Source organism: Camelus ferus, chromosome 9 (genome assembly GCF_009834535.1).
Source record: "Camelus ferus isolate YT-003-E chromosome 9, BCGSAC_Cfer_1.0, whole genome shotgun sequence".
Taxonomy (NCBI): Eukaryota; Metazoa; Chordata; class Mammalia; order Artiodactyla; family Camelidae; genus Camelus; species Camelus ferus.
Genome location: NC_045704.1, coordinates 45,105,650 through 45,128,338, shown reverse-complemented (window position 1 = coordinate 45,128,338; position 22,689 = coordinate 45,105,650). Strand labels below are relative to the sequence as shown.

Genomic DNA, 22,689 nt, shown 5'->3' with positions numbered 1-22,689 from the left:
TCTGCTAACCTGTCTGAAACCAGACCATCTGTCCTCCTGTTTGTAAACTAAGAAACCTTAACAGCAAAGGCAGGGGGGCCTCTAATCCCCATGTGCTCAGCTTGCTCACTTAACCTGCCATCAAAGAGAACCGTGGTGGCTATGTCTGCTTCCTTGAGGTTTCCCAGGACATCTACCCAAGCCTCAGGGGTCTATTGACCCTCAACTGTATGAGCTGTGTCACTGAGGAAACTACACTGATTGTGGCAAATCTAGTCATCAGTTCAGATCATTCAGTGGGACCAGAGGTGGTAGCTCTGCATCAAACCTCAAAGCCTGGGTTCATGGAATTCTGAGCATCACATCACAAGTGGATTGCTCCTGCACTTGTCACCTGGGACATGTCTTATTTGCTGCAGTGAGGATGAGCCTCTCACTGCAGTTCGCTTAATTCGTATTTACTTTGCATAGAGTGATAAAGATGAAAGAGTCTATCAAGATTTGGTTTCAAGCAACACAGTTCATAATAAGAACAAGGAGAAACTGGGAAAAATAATAATGCTCTCCAAACAGGTTAAATCTTGTTTGGAGAAAAAAAAAGAAACAGAAAAAAAAAAAAGCTGAATTCCCAGTGCAGAGACTGTGGAAGTGCTGGTCCTATCCTTTTCGTTCCTTCGCTACCAGCAATCACGGTCGCAGCACAGACAGTGCCTGAATGCAGACCACCCACCAGGCAGGACAGCTGTCTTCAGATGCCCAAGAGCCACAGCTGGACCCCCAGACCAGATCATGTTAGAAGATCATGGTGGCAGGTTTGCTCAATTTTATATCAAAACAGGTTACGCTTCCCCTCTTTCTCAGCCTGGCTAACAACATCAGTGTGACTTCCTTGCTGCCATGACAAGTCTAACGGAGGGTCCCAACTCTGTGATCCCTCAGGACCCTGGGCTTGTTCTATGACATCACTCTAGTCCACTGTCTATTTATTCCTCTGTTTACATTCTACTGAGATTTCCTTGGGGGAAGAGATTGGGTCCTCATCTGTGTTCTCAAACATACCTGGCACGTGACGAATGCCCACAAAGGAGAATTCCTTCAGTTTGCAGCCAAAGACAAGTTTCCCCAGAGTTAAAGTTCCTTCTCCACCAGCTGCTGGGGCTAAGTATTTCTGAGACTATAAGAGATTTCTAGAGCTTTCATGGGTCACTGAGAGAACTTTCAGAGAGGAAGACACAATGATCTTTTAAAATAAATTAGGTCATTTTCATTCTTCTACTTTGACTTCCTATCTTACTCACAGTAAAAGCCAAAGTCCTTCCAAGGCCCCACTTGGACTGCCACTTCCTCCTGGACGCCAACCACAATGACTCCTTCCCTTGCCCTCTTCACTCAAGCCATACTGGCCTTACTGCTCACTAGCATGTCAAGCACACACCTGTCCCAGGTGTGTACAGCTGCTCTGTACTTGCTGCTCCTTCTGCCTAGAATGCTCTCTCGCCATGCATCTGCCTGGATCAGCTCCTGCTCCCTTCAGGTCTTTGCTCAAGTCACTCATCAGTGAAGTGTTTCCTGCTCATCCAAGGTCACATACGACAACAAACTCCCTCCGGGCCCCTCACCTTACTAGACTTAGCTCCTTAGCATTTACTCCAACTGACACAGTATGTACTTGTTTACTAGCTTGCTTGTTTGTTACCTAACTCTCCTCTCTAGAATGCCAGCTCCATGAGGACAGGAACTTTGTTAGGTTCAGAGCTAGATCCCTACCACCAAGCATATGTCTTGGCTGGAGTCTCATAACTGGCAAAGAGTAAGTGCTCAAAAAATATCTGCTGAGTGATAAACGAATGAAGAACTACTTAAGAGCCAGGCCAAATCTGCCACTTTTTTGATGTGAATGGACAAGAGTGGTCTGACTACAGGAGGACTCAATGGCTAAAATACTAAGACTGTCTGTCAGGTGTCCAGTCATGTTCTGACTTGCACTCCACCCAAGGCAGCTGGTTTGGCACTGATGACATGGCAGGCGTGGGATGCTACATTAGAAGGAACATCTAAAAAGAAGAGACAGAAGTTATGTGGGACGGAAACACCTGGTTTTTCAAATCAGAGGGAATATATTGCCTTCTGAAGTTTCACTGCCAAAAGCAAGTGCTATTAAGGCAGGGCTGGCTACATGACCCTTCCTGTCAGTAGCTTTTCTCACATGGTAACTCTCCTCTTTTTCAAGAGCAGAAAAGCAGTCTTATAAACGAACTGCAATCATTTATTGAGAGACAATATAGAGGAGTGGTTTAAGAGCATGGATTCAGGAACCACCTGCCTGCATTCAAACCCCAGCTCTGCCACTACCCATCTGAATGACCTTGGCAACTTGTTTAACTTCTCTGTGCTTCAGTTTCCTCGGTGAGGATTAGATCAGCTGAGATATGTAAGGCACTCAGAAGAGTATTAAGTGCTTGCTAGCATTACTACTTCTAAAACATGTAGGGACTGGTCTTCCCAAGTAAGCCTTATCCTCCTCTTCCTTCAACATTAATCAACAAATGCTAAGTACCTACTATATGCTAAACACCGTGATAGGCGCTAGGCGATATGCAAAGGTGAATAAAGACTGGTTGTGCTCACAATTTATTAATGACCATGAACACTCCTGGGATTGATGTTGCAGAGTGTCCAGGTCTCTAGAAGTGGGGCAGGGTCACTGGACAAGGGATTTGCCAGGCAGATGCCCCCACAGTGGCAGCCCCTTGCATTGATTTGAAACAAAAGGAAGGACTCTCTCTTTGCGTTAGCACCCATGGGGAGCAAACAGTCTACTACCTATTTCTGCTTCGTTTCTGAGGGCTTAATCAGTGAGGCTCAGTTCTTGCTGTGAGCCAGGAAGTTGTAAAGCTAACAAGACCCTTTGTGATGTGGCCTCTGTCTGTCTCTTGTCTCAGATCTGCTACCGACTAACCTCTTTCTAACTAACCATCTTCCTAATTAACCAAACCAAGAAATTTCGCCAACATTTTCAGTAGGAAATCATATGCCACCAGCATGCTTCAGTATCCTTAAGAGAGAGAAAGGAAAGAAGAATCTAGGAACTCAAAAAGAAACATGGTCTCGGTTTCTGGGTTCAGAAGATCATGATATTCAGGCACAATGTGAGTTCACTGGTGTTAGAAAATGTATGCGATACTATCAAATCTAAGCTGATTCACTTGGCAATGTGGGGGAAATTTTTATTCAGTTCATGGCTTTAAAATTTTTAAAAAAATTTTTGTAATGCTTATACAACTCCATGAATACACTTAAAACCAATAAATTATACTCTTCAAGTGGTAAACTGTATAGTATATGAATTCTATCTCAATAAAGCTGTTATTAAGAATAATAGTATTTGGGTTTGGTTCAGATCATGGTCTAAGAGTTTGTTTCAGTTCATGGTTTATGGCTCAGTTTGGGTTGAGTCATGTGAAGAGACCAAGTAAACAGAAAAAAATGTGGGGACCATTTCAAAATTTGACACAGAGAAGTTATAAAAGACTGAAATCTTCAGCTGATATAACCAAATAGACCTGCAAAGGCCTTCTCTTAAGTGTTACAAGTTAATATATTAAAAAAATAAGAGATTTGCTAAGTGCCATCCAAAACAAGTAATGATCAAGTGCCCGGTGATTCATGTATATTAGAGCACTTAAAGTTTTAGGTTGGTAATAATCATTATTTCTATGTTATTTTTTATAAGATACAAAAAGCTGGGTGTAGGGTATATTTCTCAAGTTAAAGTTAAGAGAGAGGAAATGACTGATGGATACCTTTCCTAAAAATCCCAAACTGGAATTTAATGACAAGAGTAGCATTTATTATCAATTAAATAAGGCATAGGGAGCTTAGGAGTCAGGAAATACCATAAATTCAAACGTATATATACATCCATAAGTGTGTTTCACTGCTTATTGATACGACACAATCAGCAGACATGGAAAAAAATTCCTTCTCAGCAGGTACTTCTTACGGTTTGATGTTCAACATGGTCAGACCTAGGATACTAAATACTGTAAAAGAAGCCAGTATTACAAGTTTTTTAAGTTGCTGTTCTTGTAAAGTTATATGCTCTATATGAGAAATCTAGTCTCTCATAAATAAAAAGGTAATATAATATAATCTGTATCTTATTTACATATTTATAATTTATAAGCCATCTTCTTTCATAAAAGATTTAAGATGGTGAAGCCCATTGGCAATAGAAAGATTCCTGGCCACATGTTAACTAGCTTTTTTTTGTCATTATCATCTCTAAATAGCAGAGTGTCTAGTACATAGTAGGTGCTCAAGACATGCCTTAATACACAATGGCAAAGATAAAATTTAAGAGGCTAGAGGAAGACATTCATAGGGGACAAGAGCAAGTGGTACCTTTCACTAAATCTTAAAATAAAACCAGGAGGAGTGTCCAGTGCTGACATCTTGATGGCTATTATTCTAGCTGCTCATTTATCCTTTACCTATTATGTACCAGGCACCAGGTATAAAGCGGTGAACAAAACATGAAAATTAATTACTCTTCTCTGATAAGACCCCATCCCACTGAACACAGAGCATCTTCAACCAAAGATGGTCAAGCAGAGTACGTGTTTGCCTGAGATTTCTATGAACAGAGAGGAGACTCACGGACAGCCCAGAGACCTAGAGCAAAGTTCTATCTGCCCTTTCTCAAAGTTTCTTCAATTCTGTAAGTCTCCTTGGAATCTTTACAATAAATCTTTTATGGCTTAAAGTAGGTTAAGATGACTTCCTGACACTTACTTACAATTAAGAAATTCTTAATAATAAAACTTTCAATGTACATATGAGACCAGTGAGGCTGAGGGAGGTTAAATGACTTACTGGATCCAGAAAGAGAACACAGGTCTCCTGACTCCCAGTGCCAAGCTACATCATAGGTTCAAGTGAAAACAAGCTTTAGAGAAAGGAATCAACATGCAGTACCTCATGAACCACAGAGCCCAGCAGGAAGTCCAGCCTCTGGCACAGTTCTCCAAGGTTGGATAAGCTGCTGGCCCGGTGAGCACTATCTGGATCTCTTGCTCCCCTCAGGAAGGTGTGGATCAAAGGCTCTCGGTACTTTGAGACCATGTCCCCTATAGAAAAAGGGAAGAAATCAAAATCTTTTAAAACAAATTTTCAACTTTTTAAAGGAGAAATAACATATCACCACGGTACACTGTATGGTGTTTCATACTTTTCAAAGTTCTTGCATAACCATTAAAAATCATGCTGTAGAAGAATATTTAATGTTAGGGAAAATATTCATGATGAATCATTTTGTGAAAAAGCAAGTAGAATCCCAATTTTAATCTAAAAATCTACATGTGGAAATAAAATATTTGAAGAAGATATACCTCATAATGTTAATAACAGTTACTGTCAGAGAGTCAGATTACAGGAAACAACATTTTTTACATATATATATACATATATACAAGAAAAATGTGTATGTCATAAATATATAGCTTAATAAACTTTCACAGACTCAATACAACTGTCACTAGCTACCAGTCACACAAATAGCAAGTATGGTCCTAGGCTAGACCCCAGTCATGAGCCCAGTACTTTCCCTACACAATTATCCTATCTACTCAGGCAAAATGAGTGAGAGGCAATCAAAGCATTTTGGGTCCTTGTCAAAGAGAGATCTATGATTCTTCACTCATTTGGCAGATATTCACTGAGAGACGTACTATATGATGTTCCCGATACTTGGGATATACCAGTAAACCGAAGAAACAAAGAGTCTTCCCCTCTTCAGAGTTTCCATTAAAGTATAAATTATATAGTACGTCAGAAGGTAATAAATGCTGCAGGGACTGGAGGAGGAAAGCAGGGTTAAAAAAAAAAAAAACAGGAGTAATGGGGACAGTGGCAGACTTTAGTTTTTAAAAAGATGGTCAGGGTAACCTTCATTGCAATGGTTGAGATATGTAATCAAAGGCTTGAAGGTGAGGCTTCACCCATGTGGACACCGGGGGGAGCAGCACAGCAGGAAGGGGGAACAGCCAGTGTAAGGCCCCTGTGGAGGAGCACACCTGTGGAGGAACATGGAGAAAGCCCAAGATGAGGCTAGAGGGTGTGGGGTGGTGCAGATCCTGTAAGGCCTCGTAGGCCACTATAAGGACTTGATGTTTTTCTGAGTAAAATGAGTAGTCTTTGTGAGATTTTGAGGACAGGAGTGCAAAAAGATCACTCTGGCTGCGGTGCTGAGAAAACACTGTAGTGTGTGTGTGTGTGTGTATGTGTCTGGGGTGGAGCAAGGGTACACATTAGGAAGCTATTGCAGTAAGCTGCTTGAGAGAGGATAGTAACTTGAACAGTAGAGGTGGTGAGAAAAAGTTTCTTCATGGATTTCGAAGATTGTGCCACCATGATTTCCTGATGACTCAGGTAATGACTTCCAGGATTTTTGCTTTTGTGCCTAGAAGGATGAAGTTACTATCAGTTGAGGTGGGAAAGTCTCTAAGTGAAGCAGGTTTGGGGTAGGAGGAAGGAAAAGAATTCAGTTTTAATATGTTGAGTAAGTAGTGGATGATATATAGAGGTCAGAAGAGAATTCTGGGCTGATGATATACATTTTGGAATCAATGGAATGTAGGTTATATTTAAAACCTTGAAACTAGACGTATAACCAAGGGAGTGAGTTTAGGCAGGGAAGAGAAGAGGCCACGAGCTGAGCCTGTACCTTTCAACATTAAGTCTGGGAAGGACTTGGGAAGGGAAGAACCAGCAAAGGAGACTGAAAAGAAATAACCATTCCAGGCAAGAGGAAAATTAGCATGGTGTCCTAGAAGTTAAAGGAAGACAGTGTATCAGAGAGGAAAAAATGGTCAACTGCATCAAATGCTGCTAATAAGTCAGGTAAAAGAAGACTAAAAATTGATCATTAGATTGAGTAACATTATGAGGTCACTGTTGACCTTGAGTAACAATGAGATCACTGTTGATCTCAACAAGAACAGTATTTATGGACTGGTAGGGGTGAGTGCATGATAGAAGTGGATTTAAGATAGAATGAGAGAGAAAGAATTGGAGACAGAGCACTTAAGGAGTTTTTCTGCAAAGCAGATCAAAGAAATGGAGTAGTAGCTGGTCAAAAGGAGTTTTGTCTTATTTTTAAAGAAAGGAGAAATAGCATGCTAAGGCGTTCAGAACTGATTCTTCTTTATTATTATTATTTTTTTTAATAGAAACAACTTCTTCCTCCACAGGTGAGCCAAGAACTAAAGCTGTTTTGGCTTGATCTTGGCTCTGAGGCCCAAGTTCCAGAACCCAAGTATAACACTCCACTTCCAGCCTCTTTGTGACCCTAAAGTTATATGACATCTAAATAGCGACAAACTGGTTTCTGAAGCACATGTTTAAAGTCACCAACATGATAACCTACATAGAAAAATCACCAACCTATCCTATCCGGCCCAGCTCAAATGCCAATTCCTTTGTGAAACCTTTCTTAATATCCTCAGTCAGCCCTGATTAGTCCTCCTTGGACGTCACACAGTGCTCTGTACTTAAATCACATTTGTCACTAATGCCTTGACTCCTAGATGTTTTCAGCCTATGTTTATTTCTCCTTTCAGACTATAAATTCCTCGAGGGTATAACTTTGATTGCTTCATCTCTGTTCCCGTAAGTTCTTAATAATCTTTGCACACACTAGGTACTCAACAAATGCCAATGTTGAATTGAATTCATTCATTTATTCAACAAAACGTAATTATGCGTTGTTATCATGCTAACATTCTAGGGATACAAAAATTGATAAAATATAATCTTTACCCTTAAGAAGCCCAAAGTTCAGAAAGTGGGTATAAACAGATAAGTACCAACAATTACAGTACTATTTGGTTAATGCCGTCACAGTCAAGCAGAGGTTGCTTAGCATAATTTCACTAATCTCAGTCACTTGGAAGGGGGAAGAGGAGAAAGTTTATTTTTTGTTTTCCCTCAAAGTCAGGAACACAATGTACTCTCCTTACAATATTAGAAAAAGATGAGGAGTAATTTCTCGAAAATGCTCCCAGTTCCTAATATACTACGTGCAGTCACAAGACTCACCCTCCGCCCAGTTAACATAAACATGTTACAGAAATTGAATCAATAATGACTTAGCCACAGCCTGTTTTCAGAATAGAAAAGAGAGGATTTTAACTGTGCCTACTCCTAGACGTAGTATTTGCATTTCTGAATATCAGGCCTAGTGAAGGCAGTCGCATAGATACACAAGGATATCTGCACAAAGGCTTCTCTACAGAACTGTAATAGTGAAAAATGAGGAGAAAAAAATATTAATTAATGTGGAGGTGGCTAAATAACCATGCATATTATGGAATACTACACGGTCATTAAAAGGAACAAGATAGAATTATATGCTATAATATAGAAAGGTTTCCTTAAGACACTGTTAAGTCAAAGAAATTTGTATCATTCCATTTATGTATGTAAAAATGCACACACATAAATTCTCTCAATATTAACAAACCACACTTACAAATTTAAATATGTATGTTAAATATATAAGTGCGTAGATAAAAGAGGAAAAGGACATGGTAAAATAGAAAGGTTAAATAACGGCCAAAGAGTAAATGTAATCAAGATCAAACTTAGGTAGTCTGACACTTGACTCCTATGATATAATGCAGTTATATTTCCAACTGAGAGGAAAACATTTTTCTACTTTTGTTATAGTACTGTCCCTTTCTGGAGTTAGGAAAGGGCTTGCTCATTCTGCAGTGTGAGATGTGGATCCAGAGTTAAGAACTCTGTGTTCTAATTTTGGCCCTGCTGCCAACTAGCAATGTAACTTGGGGCAATTCGCTTCACCTCTCTGGACCAACTGGAGATGAATCAATTAGACAAGGTAATCTCTCTTGCCCCTTCCAGTTGGAAGTCTATGGGTTGATGAGTCACCTTTGGTTTAGTCATCAGGGAAATGACATTCAGGAGACTGGGAAAGGAAGAAAAGACACACATTCATGAGCCCTGGAGTGGGAGGCTGCTGTGGTTAAGTAACGAAGGAGCTTGTTGGGAAGGAAGTCACTGAGTGATGAAAGAAGTCTGGAAATCCATAAAGAGGGGAAATTGCAGGTTGAAAAGGTAAGTGCAGATAACAAACTAGTTAATATTTATTAATGTAGGGATTTAAAGTTAAAAATAAGTAGTAAAGAAAGGTACTATGTGCTAGGTATAAACAAGAAAGACACAGTCCCTCCCCTCATGACATTCAAAATCTTTGGGGGAAGAGGGAAAAAACTGACCAAGCAACCACAATGGAGTGAGATGTGCCCAAAATGGTGACAAAGAAAGATACTTTTATGAGTAATGTTTTGATCTGGTTCCAATTTCTATTAACAACAGCTCCAGTATTCTTATTCATCCAGACTCAAAAGCTTGGTGTTCTTTTTTGGCTTCTTCCTGTTACCCTTCAGTCAATCAGTCAGTTCATTTATTATTATTTAATCTTCATTTACTTCCTTATAGGATTTGAGGCAACTTACAATAAATAATATTGAAACTGAAGTAAGTATTTTTTAAAAGTTCTATAGTGAGTGACTGGAGATATCCCAAGTTAAGAATGGTTATCGCAAATCAACCCAAAATTTAGTTTAGCAATTCTAGTAGCTAAGGCAAAAAAAGAAACAGAAAACACAGTTCTCATTATTCAATAAAAGAAGGAATATCAATTCATTAGGAGAAAAAAACTTTAGGAAAATATCAAGAGGTATCTCATTCATTCATCCAGCAAATCTTAATTGAGTGCCTACAATATTCCAAGTACGTTCTCAGTACTGAAGGTAATATAGCATGAACGAAAAAGCAAAGTTCTCATCTTCATGAAGCTTAATTCTAGTGGAGGAGAAAGACAACAAATGGTAAATAAACGTTCCAGCAGCAATAAGACGTATGAAGAAAAATAAAGAAGAGGGAGGCAGCTGAGAGTCCGGGGTGAGGGCTCAGGGAAAAGCTCTCAGAGGAGAAGATATAAAGGAACAAGTCATGAGAAGACCTGGGGAAAAAGCAAAGAGCAGAATGGACAACAGAAGTTTTATATTCAGTGTAGAAATCATATGGCTGTTTCTTCCCCCTGCCACTACCACAAATTATGTGGCTGAGTTTCCCACATTTGGGGAAATCACAGGGGTCAGCACATCCGGAGTGCAATGGATGAGCCTTGCCCTGGAAAAACCACCTTCGTGATCATGGTATCTCCCCTGCCAGGTAAGAATCATATGGCTGTTTCTTATACCAACACACCATAAAAGTCAAGAGCATACCACTACATTAACAAAAGCAAAATTTAATGTTCTATTTATATAAATTTCTGCTCTGCCTGAGCTTCATTACTACTTTCCAAATGAGCATCCATTTAACTGCATGTTCCATCAATCCCATTCCTAAGTGTACTTAAGAACCAAGAGCAGTCAGTGGAGACTCAGCATCTCAAGAGCCCTGGACCCAGTCAGCTGACTCTGGACCCACTTGCTACCTTGTTTTCCAGGTATTGGACTGGAAGAGCTGGAACACTCACTGCATCTACTCTGCATTTCTCAAAGTGCCCTGCCATCACATTCTCTGTGACCTGATCTCCCCTAGACCTCACTTACACAGCCTAGATTCATCACACCCTTGCTCAAACCTCGTCTTTTTTGGCGATTTACAGCTCTGCTCCCATTTCCTGGAGGCTCTGCTAGCCTCTGACTATTCTCCCTCTCCCTAGTTCCTATCATGCTGTGTGGCTGGTTTCTTAAGACTATATTGGATCCTAGTCTCCAGGTTGGGAGTCAGCCCTGACCAGGTTTCTGTGCAGAACAAAATGAATGCATAAGACCAGAGAATACAACTTCCAGGCCTACAATTTGACACAGCCATAGAATTTAAAGCTCCTATGTAAAGGGTTCTTAATTTGAGCTTTAGGGATCCTTAAATGTCAATTTTTTTGTGTACATTTCACTGGCATTCTCCCATTCTTCCTTGCAAACTGCACTCTATCCACCTTCCCCCTCTGCCTGACCATCACCCATGTGATTTAGGCTAAAGTCTCTACTGGTCTAAATGAATCATGGTGGACATATCCCCTTGCCTTAATTGCTTTAAGTATGGACATGTGACCCAGTCTGGACAATGAGATGTGAAGGAATATCTGCTGAAAGACCTTAAAAAAACAGTTTGCTTCTGGCTATGATTAAGGATATGACACCTCAGAGTTGCTGCAGCCAGCCTGAAACCAAGAGGGACCAGAGGATGAAGCCAGGAAAGCAGAGGTTGGCAGAGTAGAAAGATGAAAAGATTTGGGGTCTTTTCTTTTTTTTTGGTGGGAGGAGGTAATTGGGTTTATTTACTTATTTATTTATTCTGAGGGGAGGTACTAGGGATTGAACCCAGGACCCCATGCATGCTAGGCATGCGCGCTACTGTTTGAAATATACCTCATCAGATTTTGGGTCTTGAATGATGTCATAGAGAATTAACCAATCCAGGGCTTTTTGTTACGTACAGTGACTCATTTCTTATTGTCTAAGCCAGTTGAGTCGGGGATTTCTGTTACCTGCAGCCAAAAATCATTCTAACTGATATAATATGATACAGAAAAATTTAACATTGTAGCGTACTTCAATGTTAGTTCTATGTCTATCAGTATAAGGCCAGAAAAGTTAGATTTGCCAAAACAAAGGAACTTGAGGCAGTATATGTTTTTAAAGGATTCAAAAGTCAATTTTATAACATATAAAGGAAAAAATTAAACTCAATAATCTTCTTTCTTCTAATTACAATTTTAATTGGGACAATCGCCTAGTATACAGCATGACTAATAATATCAGGTTATGTACATACCTTTACATACATATATATGCACACACACACACACCTTTCCCAAAGAGCAGAGTCACCTTTATATATCTGCCAACTTATTAAAAAAAGAAAGGTGAGTAACTATTTACAGTAGGAGTTCATGTGAGGGGGTTATATAATGAGTGTATTTCACAACTACTGACTAACCCATTTCATTATGAACTAAAACCTCAGGCTCTGGGACATCCTCTATTATTCCTTAGTTTCTGATTAAGCAATAAAACCGGGTTTTGAGATATATATACATATATATATATATGTATATACACATATATATACACACACATATATATATATAGGCTTTTGACTTTTTGTGCTCTTCTTTATTCAGGTGAGATGTTTGTATTGCTTCAGTTGAAACTTATTTGAACTGCAAGATGCCAAGATCCTAATTCACCTTTTTGTCAGAAAGATGGCACACACTTGCCCCCTGACAAGGGCAAATATTTATTACCACCCCATTGTCTCCTTAAATGTATGAATGTTATAGGGCTTTTTACAAAAAATAGTATTGATTTCTGAACTTCCTCACTCCATTTTGAGAAAGTATTTACCACAGACTACAATATTTAGATTAAAAGATACCCATGGTTGTCCTTTCTAAGCCAAAGTCTCCAGCTTTCTGGATAGCAGCTGCCCCCAGACTGGCAGCTGTGGGCGCTACACAGTTTTACCCCTGTGCACAAGTGAAGACATTATCCCTGTGTTTGCTAAGGACACCAAAGTTTTGGTGGCCTTTGTGAAGCACCTGTGTGCATTGGGTAAGAATTTCCCAGTCACAAGCCTGGGGTGTACCAAAAGGTAATTGTTCCTAACCAGAACTAACCGAGTAGCCCCCTACCCCCACCACCATTTCTGTGGTTGGTGGACACACTTTAACTCAGCAGTTTGGGGTCCCTCAGTCTCTTCTATGTTGTTTTATTCTCTCTGGGGTAAATGTTCACAAAATCAGAGTTCTGTCTCCCTCTAAAAAAAAAGATACCCATGGAACTGAAGTTGGTGAGACCACCGTCTTTTCCTCGGGCATTTCAAAACAGCTTCAGGGAAATGAACACAGTAAACCCAAGACTAATTTTAGAAACGTACTCAAGTTGATTCCAGTCACTGGGATTTACCCAAGTTCAGCTCTAAGGCTTTTACTTTGTACAATGATAATGACAACACCTGGCTAGTTGCATCTCCATATTCTTTTCAGGAAGTCAGCAATAATCAACCGTATTGAGAAGCAAACAGCTGTGTGTTCAAGGAAGTAAATGAAGGATCTAGATTTGTTTGAACAAACTTGATTTAAAAAAAAGAGTTGCTTTGGCAGGTGAAAAGTCAAGTGCATAGTGAAAAGAGAGCTGAAAAAAATTTAACCTGCCTATAACTTGTTTCTATCAATTATCGTAGCTACAAAAAGATTTCTTTAACAAATTAGGATTTAGAAGATATTTTTATCAAGTTTAGCAATGGTACTTTGAAGTCTAGATTAATAAATTCATTTATGCATATCAGATCCCATCCTCCCTCATAAAGGCCCTGAGATGACTTCCAACAAGAGACACTTACATAGTGGAAGAGCACTATCAAATCTGAATTGACACAATAAACTTCTGGAGTCAGGGGACCTGCTGCTTTCAAGGGCTCAACTACTCTCCTAGTTAACTGAAACAGGTCATAAAGTAAAACTGAGAAAAACTGAATTCAGGAGAAGGAAAATTCCACCCTTGGCCAAATCTTTTCACCATCTTTTCAAAACTCCATTATTAATGTCCAGGGGGCCTTCTATTCCTTCTTTCTTCCCTCTCTCCCTCCATCCTTCCCTCTCTCCCTCTCTCTCCAACCCCCCACCTCACCTTTTTGGGCAGGGGGGTGGGGGACATAGAAGTAAACATAGATAAAACCATTCTTAATTACTCTCTTCTGTCTACCAACAGGAAGTAACTAAGAAATATCCTACCTTGCTGGTTAAGGTGCTACTGGGTAAAACCAATTATATTTTCCAAAGATTGAATGATCACTTACAGCAAGCACTTCACTGTAATCAGAAGTTTACATATATCCTGAGTAATGTTTTAGTCCAATGTTTCTGAAACTCAAATATGGGCACTGAAACTGTGCAGGGCAACTTGATGATAATGTGGATCCAGGTGATTCAGAATTATCATTAAAATGAAAACACAATACTTAAAAAATTATCTTAAAGAATTCACAGGCCCCTGAATTATATAGGAATTTAATCTCCAGACTTCAGTTTGAGAAGTTTCCTTCCATCTAGCCAATTCAATGAAAACATTTAATTTGCACTACTATGCACAAGCGACTCTGTGGGGCACTAGGGATTGAGCAATGAAGGAAATTTTGTCCTTCTAGGAAGTTAGAGGTACCAAGTGTCATGAGAGCAATAGGGCGAGAGACATTTACTCTTCTGGGGAAAGACTTCAATGGAGGAGGTGGCATTTAAACCAAATCTTGAAGGATGGTAAGGATTTTCATAGGTACAAGAGGAAGAATGCTCCAGGATGATGGAAGTATGTCAGCAGAGGTGGGGGAGGAGAGAGACAGTAAAATAGATGGTATATGCAGAAAACAGCAGCTATACCAGGTGACTGTAACAAAGGGTGTACTGCAATGTGAGTATGATCAGAAATAGTCAGGGTCAAGTCATGGAGGGCATGAGGTTAAGGATTTGAACAATGGGAAACTGATAATGCTTTTTTTTTTTTTTTTAAATAGACTTTATTTTCTAGAGCAGTTTTAGGTTCACTGCAAATTGGGCAGAAAGCACAAGAGAGTTCCCACATAACTCCTGCTCCTCCTCTTCTACTCCCTCCTGCCCTCCAGATTCACCTAGAAACATCCTGCACCAGAGCAGTACATTTACTTCAACTAATGAACCTACACTAACATCATTATCACCAAAAGGCCAAGTTTACATTATGGTTCACTCCGGGGTTGCAGGTTCCATGGGTAGACAGACGTATAATGACAAGAATTACAGTATCAAACGGAATCATTTCATTGCCCTGAAAGTCCCCTGTGCTCTGCCTGTTCACCCCTCCCTCTCCACTAACCCCTGGCAACTGCTGCTCTTCTTACTGTCTCTACAGTTGTCTCTTTTCCAGAATGTCACATACTTGGACTCATACACTATGTAGCCTTTTCAGATTGGCTTCTTTCACTTAGTAATGTATGTTTACAGTTTCTCTATGTCTTTTCATGGCTTGACAGCTCATTTGTTTTATATGCTGAAAAATATTCCACTGTCTGAATATACCACAATCTATCCATTCACTTACTGAAGGACAAAATCTTGGCTGCTTCCAAGTTTTGGCAATTATGAAGAAAATACTGCTATAAACATCTGTGTGCAGGTTTTTGTGTAGATATGTTTTCAAGTCATTTGGGTAAATACCAAGGTGTGTGACTGCTGGATCGTATGGTAAGAGTATATTTAGTTTTGTATGAAACTGCCAAACTGGCTTTCGAAGTATACCATTTTGCATGAACAGTTCCCCATCATTCAAATCCTTAACTTTATGCCCTCCATGATTTGACCCTGGGATCATATTCACCTTGCAATGTATACCAGGTTACAGTCACTTGGAATAGCTGCTATTTTCTGAATATGCCATCTATTTTACTGTCTCTCTCCTCCACCACCACCTTGCCCCCACACCTCTGCTGACACACTTTCCTCTGCCTGGAGCACTCTTCCTCTTGTACCCATGGAAATCCTTGCCATCCTTCAAGGTTCAATTTAGATGCCACCTCCACTTTCAAAGTGACTATCTCATTTTGCATTCCCACCAGCAATGAATGAGAGTTCCTGCTGCTCCACAGCCTCACCAGCATTTGGTGTTGTCAGTGTTTTAGATTTTGGCCATTCTAATGGGTGTGTGGTGGTATCTCATTTAATTTGCATTTCCCTGGTGACATATGAAATGGAGCATTTTTTCAATATGCCTATTTGCCACCTGTATATCTTCTTTGGTGAGATATCTATTTAGGAAATTTGCCCACTTTTTAAATCAAGTTGTTTGTTTCCTTATTGTTGAGTTTTAAGAGTTCTCTGTATATTTTAGGTAAGTCTTTTATCAAATATGTCTTTTGTAAATATTTTCTCCCAGTCTCTGGGTCTTGTAGAGCGGAAGTTTTTAATTTTAACAAAGTCCAGTTTATTGATGATTTCTTTTATGAATCATGTCTTTGGTGTTGTATCTAAAAAGGTCGTCCAAGTAAATTTTCTCCTATTTCGTTTTCTCAGTTTATATTTTTGCGTTTTACATTTAGGTCTGTGACCATTTAAAGTTAATATTTATGAAAGGTATAAGGTCTTTATCTAGAATCTTTTTTGCATATGTATGTCCAGTTGTTCCAGTACCATTTGTTGAAAAGACTGATAACGCTTTTTTGAGCAAGGAGGTGGTTTAACTAGAGATATATTCTTGAGTTTGGTGAATCTGAACTTATATGTGTGTTTAGAAAGGACAAAATTCTTTGTTCCATGATACAGAATGAGGTTTGCATTCAATAATTAATCTCTAGCTGGATCATTTCTACTGCAATTTCTTCAGCACACTCTTACTCTGTTAACTGGTTGCAAAGTCACAGTCAGCCAAAGGGTATGATAATCTTTTAGAGAGCAACTTTTTTTCCAACTGAATAATTTTTCAAATAGTATGGGGTCTTCTCTACATAATATAAGGGTAATCAACAGAATGTTGATAAGGGTAGTCAATAGAATGTTAAGATGCACGGAATGATTGAAAACTTTCTACATTCTTTAGCAAGAGAAAGTTTTTTTCTATGATAGTCACAGAGGAATCAGGCCATTGATAGCATAGTCATTGTAGGGTGTGGCCTCACCAGCTCAGAAACGCTGATGCCTACTTCATTCTTAATACATGCATAGAGTAATTTACTCCACTTGAAGCAATTCATGTCTCCTAATTTACCTTTTAATTCTTGTTATCAGGTGTCAAAAGTAAGTATTCAGACTAGCAATTAATACTCTGAAAATGCAATTAAGAAAGCAATTCAATTTACAATTGCATCAAAAAAAATAAATGCTTAGAAATAAATTTAGCAAAAAAACAGTGGAACACTTGTACTCTGAAAACTACAGAACCCTGTAAAAAGAAATTAAAGAAGAGTTAAATAAATGGAAAGGCATGCCATGTTCATGGACTGGCAGCGCTGTCGAAATTGATCTACAGATTCCATGTAATCCCCATAAAAAGCCCAGCTGCCTTTTTTTTTTCTTCAGAAATTGGCAAGCTGATCCTAAAATTTGCATGTGAATGTAAGGGATACAGAAAACCAAACAATCTCTCATATTTCCCAATTTAAAAACTTACTGCAAAGCTACAATAATCAAGACAATATGGTACAAGCCTAAGGACAGACATACAGGTCAATGGAATAAACTGAGAGTCTAGAAATAAACTCTCATATTTATGGTTAATTGGTTTTCAACAATTTCAACAATGGGAGAAATAGTTTTCCGACAAATGGTGCTAGGACAACTGGATATCCACATGCAAAGGAGCTGAACTCCTTCCTTATACTATGTACAAAAATAACTTCAAATGATCCTAGATCTAAATGTAAGAGCTAAAATTATAAAACTCTTGGAAGAAAACATAAGAGTAAATCTTTACAACTTACGTTAGGCAAAGTTTTCTTAGCTATAACACCAAAAGCACTCGTGGCAAAAGTAAAAATAGATATGTTGGACTTAATTGATACTACAAACTTTTCTGCTTCAAATGTCACCATCAAGAAAGAGAAAAGACAACCCAGAGAATGGGAGAAAATATTTGCAGATCATATATTTGATTACAGGCTTATCTCTAGGATCTATACAGAACTCTTACAACACACACACACACAAAAACAAATAAGCCAAATTTAAAATGGACAAAGGACCTGAATCGACATTTTTCCAAAGAAAATATATAAATAGGCACAAGTGCTGATGAGGAGAAGAAACTGAAACACTTACACACTTCTGGCCAAAATGTAAAATGGTGCAGCCACTTTGATTAGAATTGGAGTTACCATATGATCCAGCAACTCCACTCCTTGGTATACACTCGAGAGAATTTAAAACACATTCCCACATAAAAACCTAAATATGAATGTTCAAAGCAGCATTATTCATAATAGCCAAAAAGTGAAAAGGACTCAAAGGTCCACCAACTGATGGATGTATTTTAAAATGTGTTATATACATACAATGGACTATTATCTGGCAATAAAAAGGAATAAGGTATATGCTGCAACTCAGACCAACTTTGAAAACATGAAAATTAATGAAGCCAGTCACACACACACACACACAAAAACACATTACATGATTTCATTTATAGGAAATGTCCACAGTAAGAAAATAGAGACAGAAAGCAGACTAGTGATTGCCTGACTAGTAGTGGGTATAGGGTTTCTTTTGGAGGTAGTGAAAATGTTTCAGAACTGACTGTGGTGATGGCTGTACAAACTTGTGAACATACCAAAAAATATGAATTGCACATTGTAAATTGGTCTATTGTATAGTATATGAATTATATCTCAATGAAGCTGTTTTTCAAAAAAGTTTGGGGGTGAGGGGGGAAAGGGGGGCTGCAGAATCTATTTTACATTAAAGTTGGAAAAAATAAATAACATATAAAAATCTTCCCACATGGGAAGAGAAGAGGTATATGGGTGTAAGCAAAATCTGATACGAAACACACTTCTGCCTTCCAAAAGGTCAGAGACCAAAGGCTTGGGACAGATCTCACAGACAATTCACAATGGCTGCTCCCTTCAAACACGAGGTAGGAGATTCGCATCTTTGATGATCTGCGCATTACTGGAACTGGGTTCCTGCCCTTGACCACCAGTCAAGCAGAACCCAGAGCTTTCCCACTGCCTTATGAATGGCATTGCTTCTGCCAGCTCTTTGTTTCCTTATTTGTCAGTAAAAGATGGTGTCAATACAATTTCAGTCTTGACTAATTCAGAGCTCGCAGTTTAATGGGTAACATTTTTTAAACCTTGTAAATTAATTTTCATTGCATCAGGATTTTTTTAGTATTAGTAGAATATAAAAGTCCCTTTTAAAAGAGGCAAGAAAAATATTGAAGATACAGACTCAGAGGTTCTTACACACAGGTATAGCCAGTTTGGCTCAATATTCCATGTCTAGGTATGCCAAACCACACTTGACAAACATTAACCCAGGGATGGTTAAGACCTCTTGCCAATATGTAAAAATTTTTGTGCTCCAGCCTTTTTATGTAAAATCCCAATTTCTTCTGCTCTTTATTTCATTCCCTCTTAGGGACCAGATTCAAGTGGAGATGGAGAACTGGAGTCTTTCTCTCCATATCTTTGAATCTTCATCTTACCTCTCCAGACTCCTGGATCTCAATTACATTGTTTAAATCCCCTTTATAATCTAACCAGTTCAAGCATGAGCTTCCTTTTCCAAGCTGGTACTTCTTGTACTTTCAGATTTGATATTAGATATTTTGGGGAGAAAAAAAGAGTAAAGGTATAAAAAGGTCAAATGTCACAATACATACTTCACTAAATCCGTTACTGGAAAAAGGGACCCAGAGAAAGTACTTTCCCCCCATGTATTTGGGAACTAAAGTGAATAGATCCCCAGGGGTAAGTAACACCATGAAGAGCCACATGTCCCTCACAGAAATACTCCTGCTGACCCAGTCAATGAGGAAACAGGAGACAAAATATAGATCTAACTCTGTTCACGTACCCTTTTATGTCCTTGATAACATCTATTAATGTTTCCTGCATTTCAGCACCTAGAACTCTGTTGCACTACTGAAAGAATGAGATACAGTGGAAGGATTACTGGTTTCTTGTAACACTTCATGAATACAACTTACTGCACATGTGGACCAGAGTCAATGGAGGTGATAACTTCTGTCAAGGTCAGAAGGAAATTAGATTGACATGGCAGATCCTGACAGGCAGGATTTCCTCTCCAAAAGCCATTTAGAGAATTAAATAATTTAAATGCAACTAATTTTCTGATGAAATTCATCATTTAAAAAGCTCATAGGTAAATTCTGATCTATTAACAACAATTACTTTTCAGCCTTGAATTTCCCCTGCAGCTCTGGTGAAATCATCTCTTTTCTGATTTCAGTTTCTCTTCTCCACATAGCCCTTCATGAACAGGGGAGAGATTTTAGGTAAGATAGAATATGCGGCTACAGTACAGTGGAATAAAAAAAAATGGTGTGTGCATTTGTAAGTCTCTTTATCTGCAAAGCACTTGTGTGCCTATTATCTCATAGGAATCTGAGATCGGTAGGAAAAAATATTCTTAACTCTGTATTACAAACAAGGAAAGAAAAATTTGAATCAGGCTGATCCCAGGTCACACAGCTATACTGAAAGACAGATACGTTCTCAAGACTGGGCTCTTGTCTCCCAGGCAGAGGGCTCATTTTACTGCCATTAGGACACTGACTTGGCTCTCCATTAAGATCAGCAGGAACTTCCGTTCTAAAACAAAGGACTTAAATGTGGCCAGCTACTCCCCCACATCTCTGACATTTCATGGTCTTCGAAATTTTCATTCTTTCTCGGTTTAACCTCATCAGGCATGAATGGAAGAGAAGACAGGGATTTATGTCTTATAACCGAGCATACGCCACAGGGCATAGTTCCTCTGGTCTGTGGGCAAACATCAGAATTGTCACTTAGTTGTCTTGTTTAAGGGCTGGAATCCTATTAATTCTAGCCTAAAGAAGAGAACAAAGAAATTCCCCTTTTTTTACCATCTTCAAAGTGGAATGAATTGAACACTTCTGATTTCCTAACAGGAGGAGATGACTGATAAACGGCCTTGTGAAAGCTGCTGAAGCCCTACACTTGATGCACATATTAGGGCATTGCAGGGTGCTGGAACCAAAGCCATCTTCTGGTCTTGATGGGGCTTGCCAGGGAGGCAGGTCGCGGTAGTCACTGGGCAAGAATGCTGGGTAGTCCCTGGGTAGATTCCCCCCTACTGGTGTCTACATGTCAGGACCCACTTTTCCCCCTAAGGCTAATTGTTGATCTGCTGCTTTTGGTTTTCCATTCATACTGTTATCCTTTTTAAGGTAATGTAACCAAGAGGTGACCTGAGCTACGAGTACGTTAGCAAAGATTTCAGGGGCTCGTAGCCCGCCCTTTCCTGGTTCTAGTTGCACTGTGCCTCATTACATAGACCACATAAGCAGGGATGATGTGGATGCAAGTTATAGGTAGACAGACTTTGACAGGCCAAGATGTAACCAAGGGAAAATCCCTGTGGGACAAGTTATTAAAGAAAAACAAACTTATCAGTAGGACTATTGTTGGTACAAGTGACTTCCCAGCTATGCTTTAAAGAGACAAGAGACCTTCTTGCCTCCAGATATTCCTTTTGTTGGCAAACTGCATTGCATCAGAGTCTATTCAATCATTAGAACTTTATTTCTTTAGACTAAATAGTCTCTTTATTAAAAATGCAAAATCCCAAGAAGCGCAGCACAATGGAAGGCTGTCATCCACACCTTAGTAAATACTAATATACCTGCTACCTCCTTTTTTCAAGCTGGGAAGGAACAAGAAAGATTTAAAGGTGAAATAATTTCTGAAATTTGATGACTTTTAGTGACGGTCAAGCCCATAGAAGAAAGTTTTAAGTGGGAGGGGAGAAGAAAAAGAAGGTAAGCCAGGGACACAGAAAGGAGAGGCAGAGACCCTACTTCACACCTGGACTTGCAAAAGGATGTTTTCTTTCCGTGTCTTCAAATAAGGGCGACGTGCAAACAAGAACCATAGATAAATATCTTTTGGACAGAGTAAAACAATGTACAGGAAATGCCTTGTACCAGCGGATTTTTGGCAACTCATGAACTACAGTAACATAGAAACAAAGACAGTTTGAAACAGGGGATGCCAAGACTTCTACAGTTATGTGTTAACTAGGTTGCTCATTCCATCTCAACAGCTCCTTGAACTCGAAGATTGGTTTAATCGGTGTATAAACTTTCTGTTTACACAAAGCCGCCCTACAAGGAAAATCTACAATAACTGACTCTACCCCAGTGTTACTGACAAGACAAACAGATTAGTTCTCCTGAAAAGTATGCTTGAGAAAGTAACAGCCTTCAGAAATGTGGTGGAATTTTCTTGAAGGGCGGAATTAACAAAGTAAAGCCTAGAAATGTGATCGCAAGGAAGGAAAAGTTCCAGGTTTATGGCAAGTTATTTTAAAAGATGAAAGAAGAAAAAAACTAGATATTTTAAATGAAGGAGACTTTACAATCTATAATGATGAAAGTATTAAAACCATTCCAGTAACTTAATTAATTTAATTTACTACATAAGTGTTCAAACTCGTTAAAGCATGCCCAAGAGTTAGTTAGCCTCATAATATTGACAAACATGAATCAGGAAGCCTGTGGCCTGAGAATATAACTTTATGTTTAAATTATTAACAGAAAAATCCCTCAAGTGCTACAAAATCAGTCTTTACCACATTGGGTCCAGCAAAAAGAAAACCAAGTTACCTTCTTTCTAAAGGGAATATTATATTTCAGTTAGACTGTTGGTGTACTCTCTTGCAATTCGTTAAGTCAAAGTGAATGCAAGAATTGATTTCAAATCCAAGAATCTATTTAAAAACTTGAAAAGAGAAGAGAAAATTAGAGGCTTAAACAGTACTGTGTCCTTTCATAGACACAGTAAAGAATCCAAATTAGTGCTTTAATTTACCCTAAATTGGAATTAGGGGCATGAGATGAAAAGACAAAAGTATGAAGACACTGCAAATAAAAGTAACTGCAGAAT

General features: G+C 38.9%; 1 protein-coding gene, 1 long non-coding RNA gene and 1 other non-coding gene across 4 annotated transcripts in view; 1 reads left to right on the top strand and 2 right to left on the bottom strand.

Annotated features, from left to right (window-relative positions):
• The window catches only part of TANGO6 (transport and golgi organization 6 homolog), a 152,489-nt gene that overhangs the window by 31,165 nt on the left and 98,635 nt on the right, over window positions 1–22,689 (bottom strand). For both annotated transcript variants that reach the window (XM_014555757.2, XM_032486612.1), the window contains one exon: window positions 4,957–5,108. In XM_014555757.2, the coding sequence (XP_014411243.1) occupies window positions 4,957–5,108 (152 nt within the window). The remainder of the gene's footprint in view (window positions 1–4,956; window positions 5,109–22,689) is intronic.
• LOC116665790 lies at window positions 832–13,434 on the top strand. Its single transcript, XR_004322476.1, has 3 exons — window positions 832–906; window positions 12,200–12,206; window positions 13,424–13,434. It is a non-coding gene; the product is annotated as an uncharacterized LOC116665790 (long non-coding RNA).
• LOC116666191 lies at window positions 10,087–10,244 on the bottom strand. The gene has a single exon (XR_004323032.1). It is a non-coding gene; the product is annotated as a U1 spliceosomal RNA (small nuclear RNA).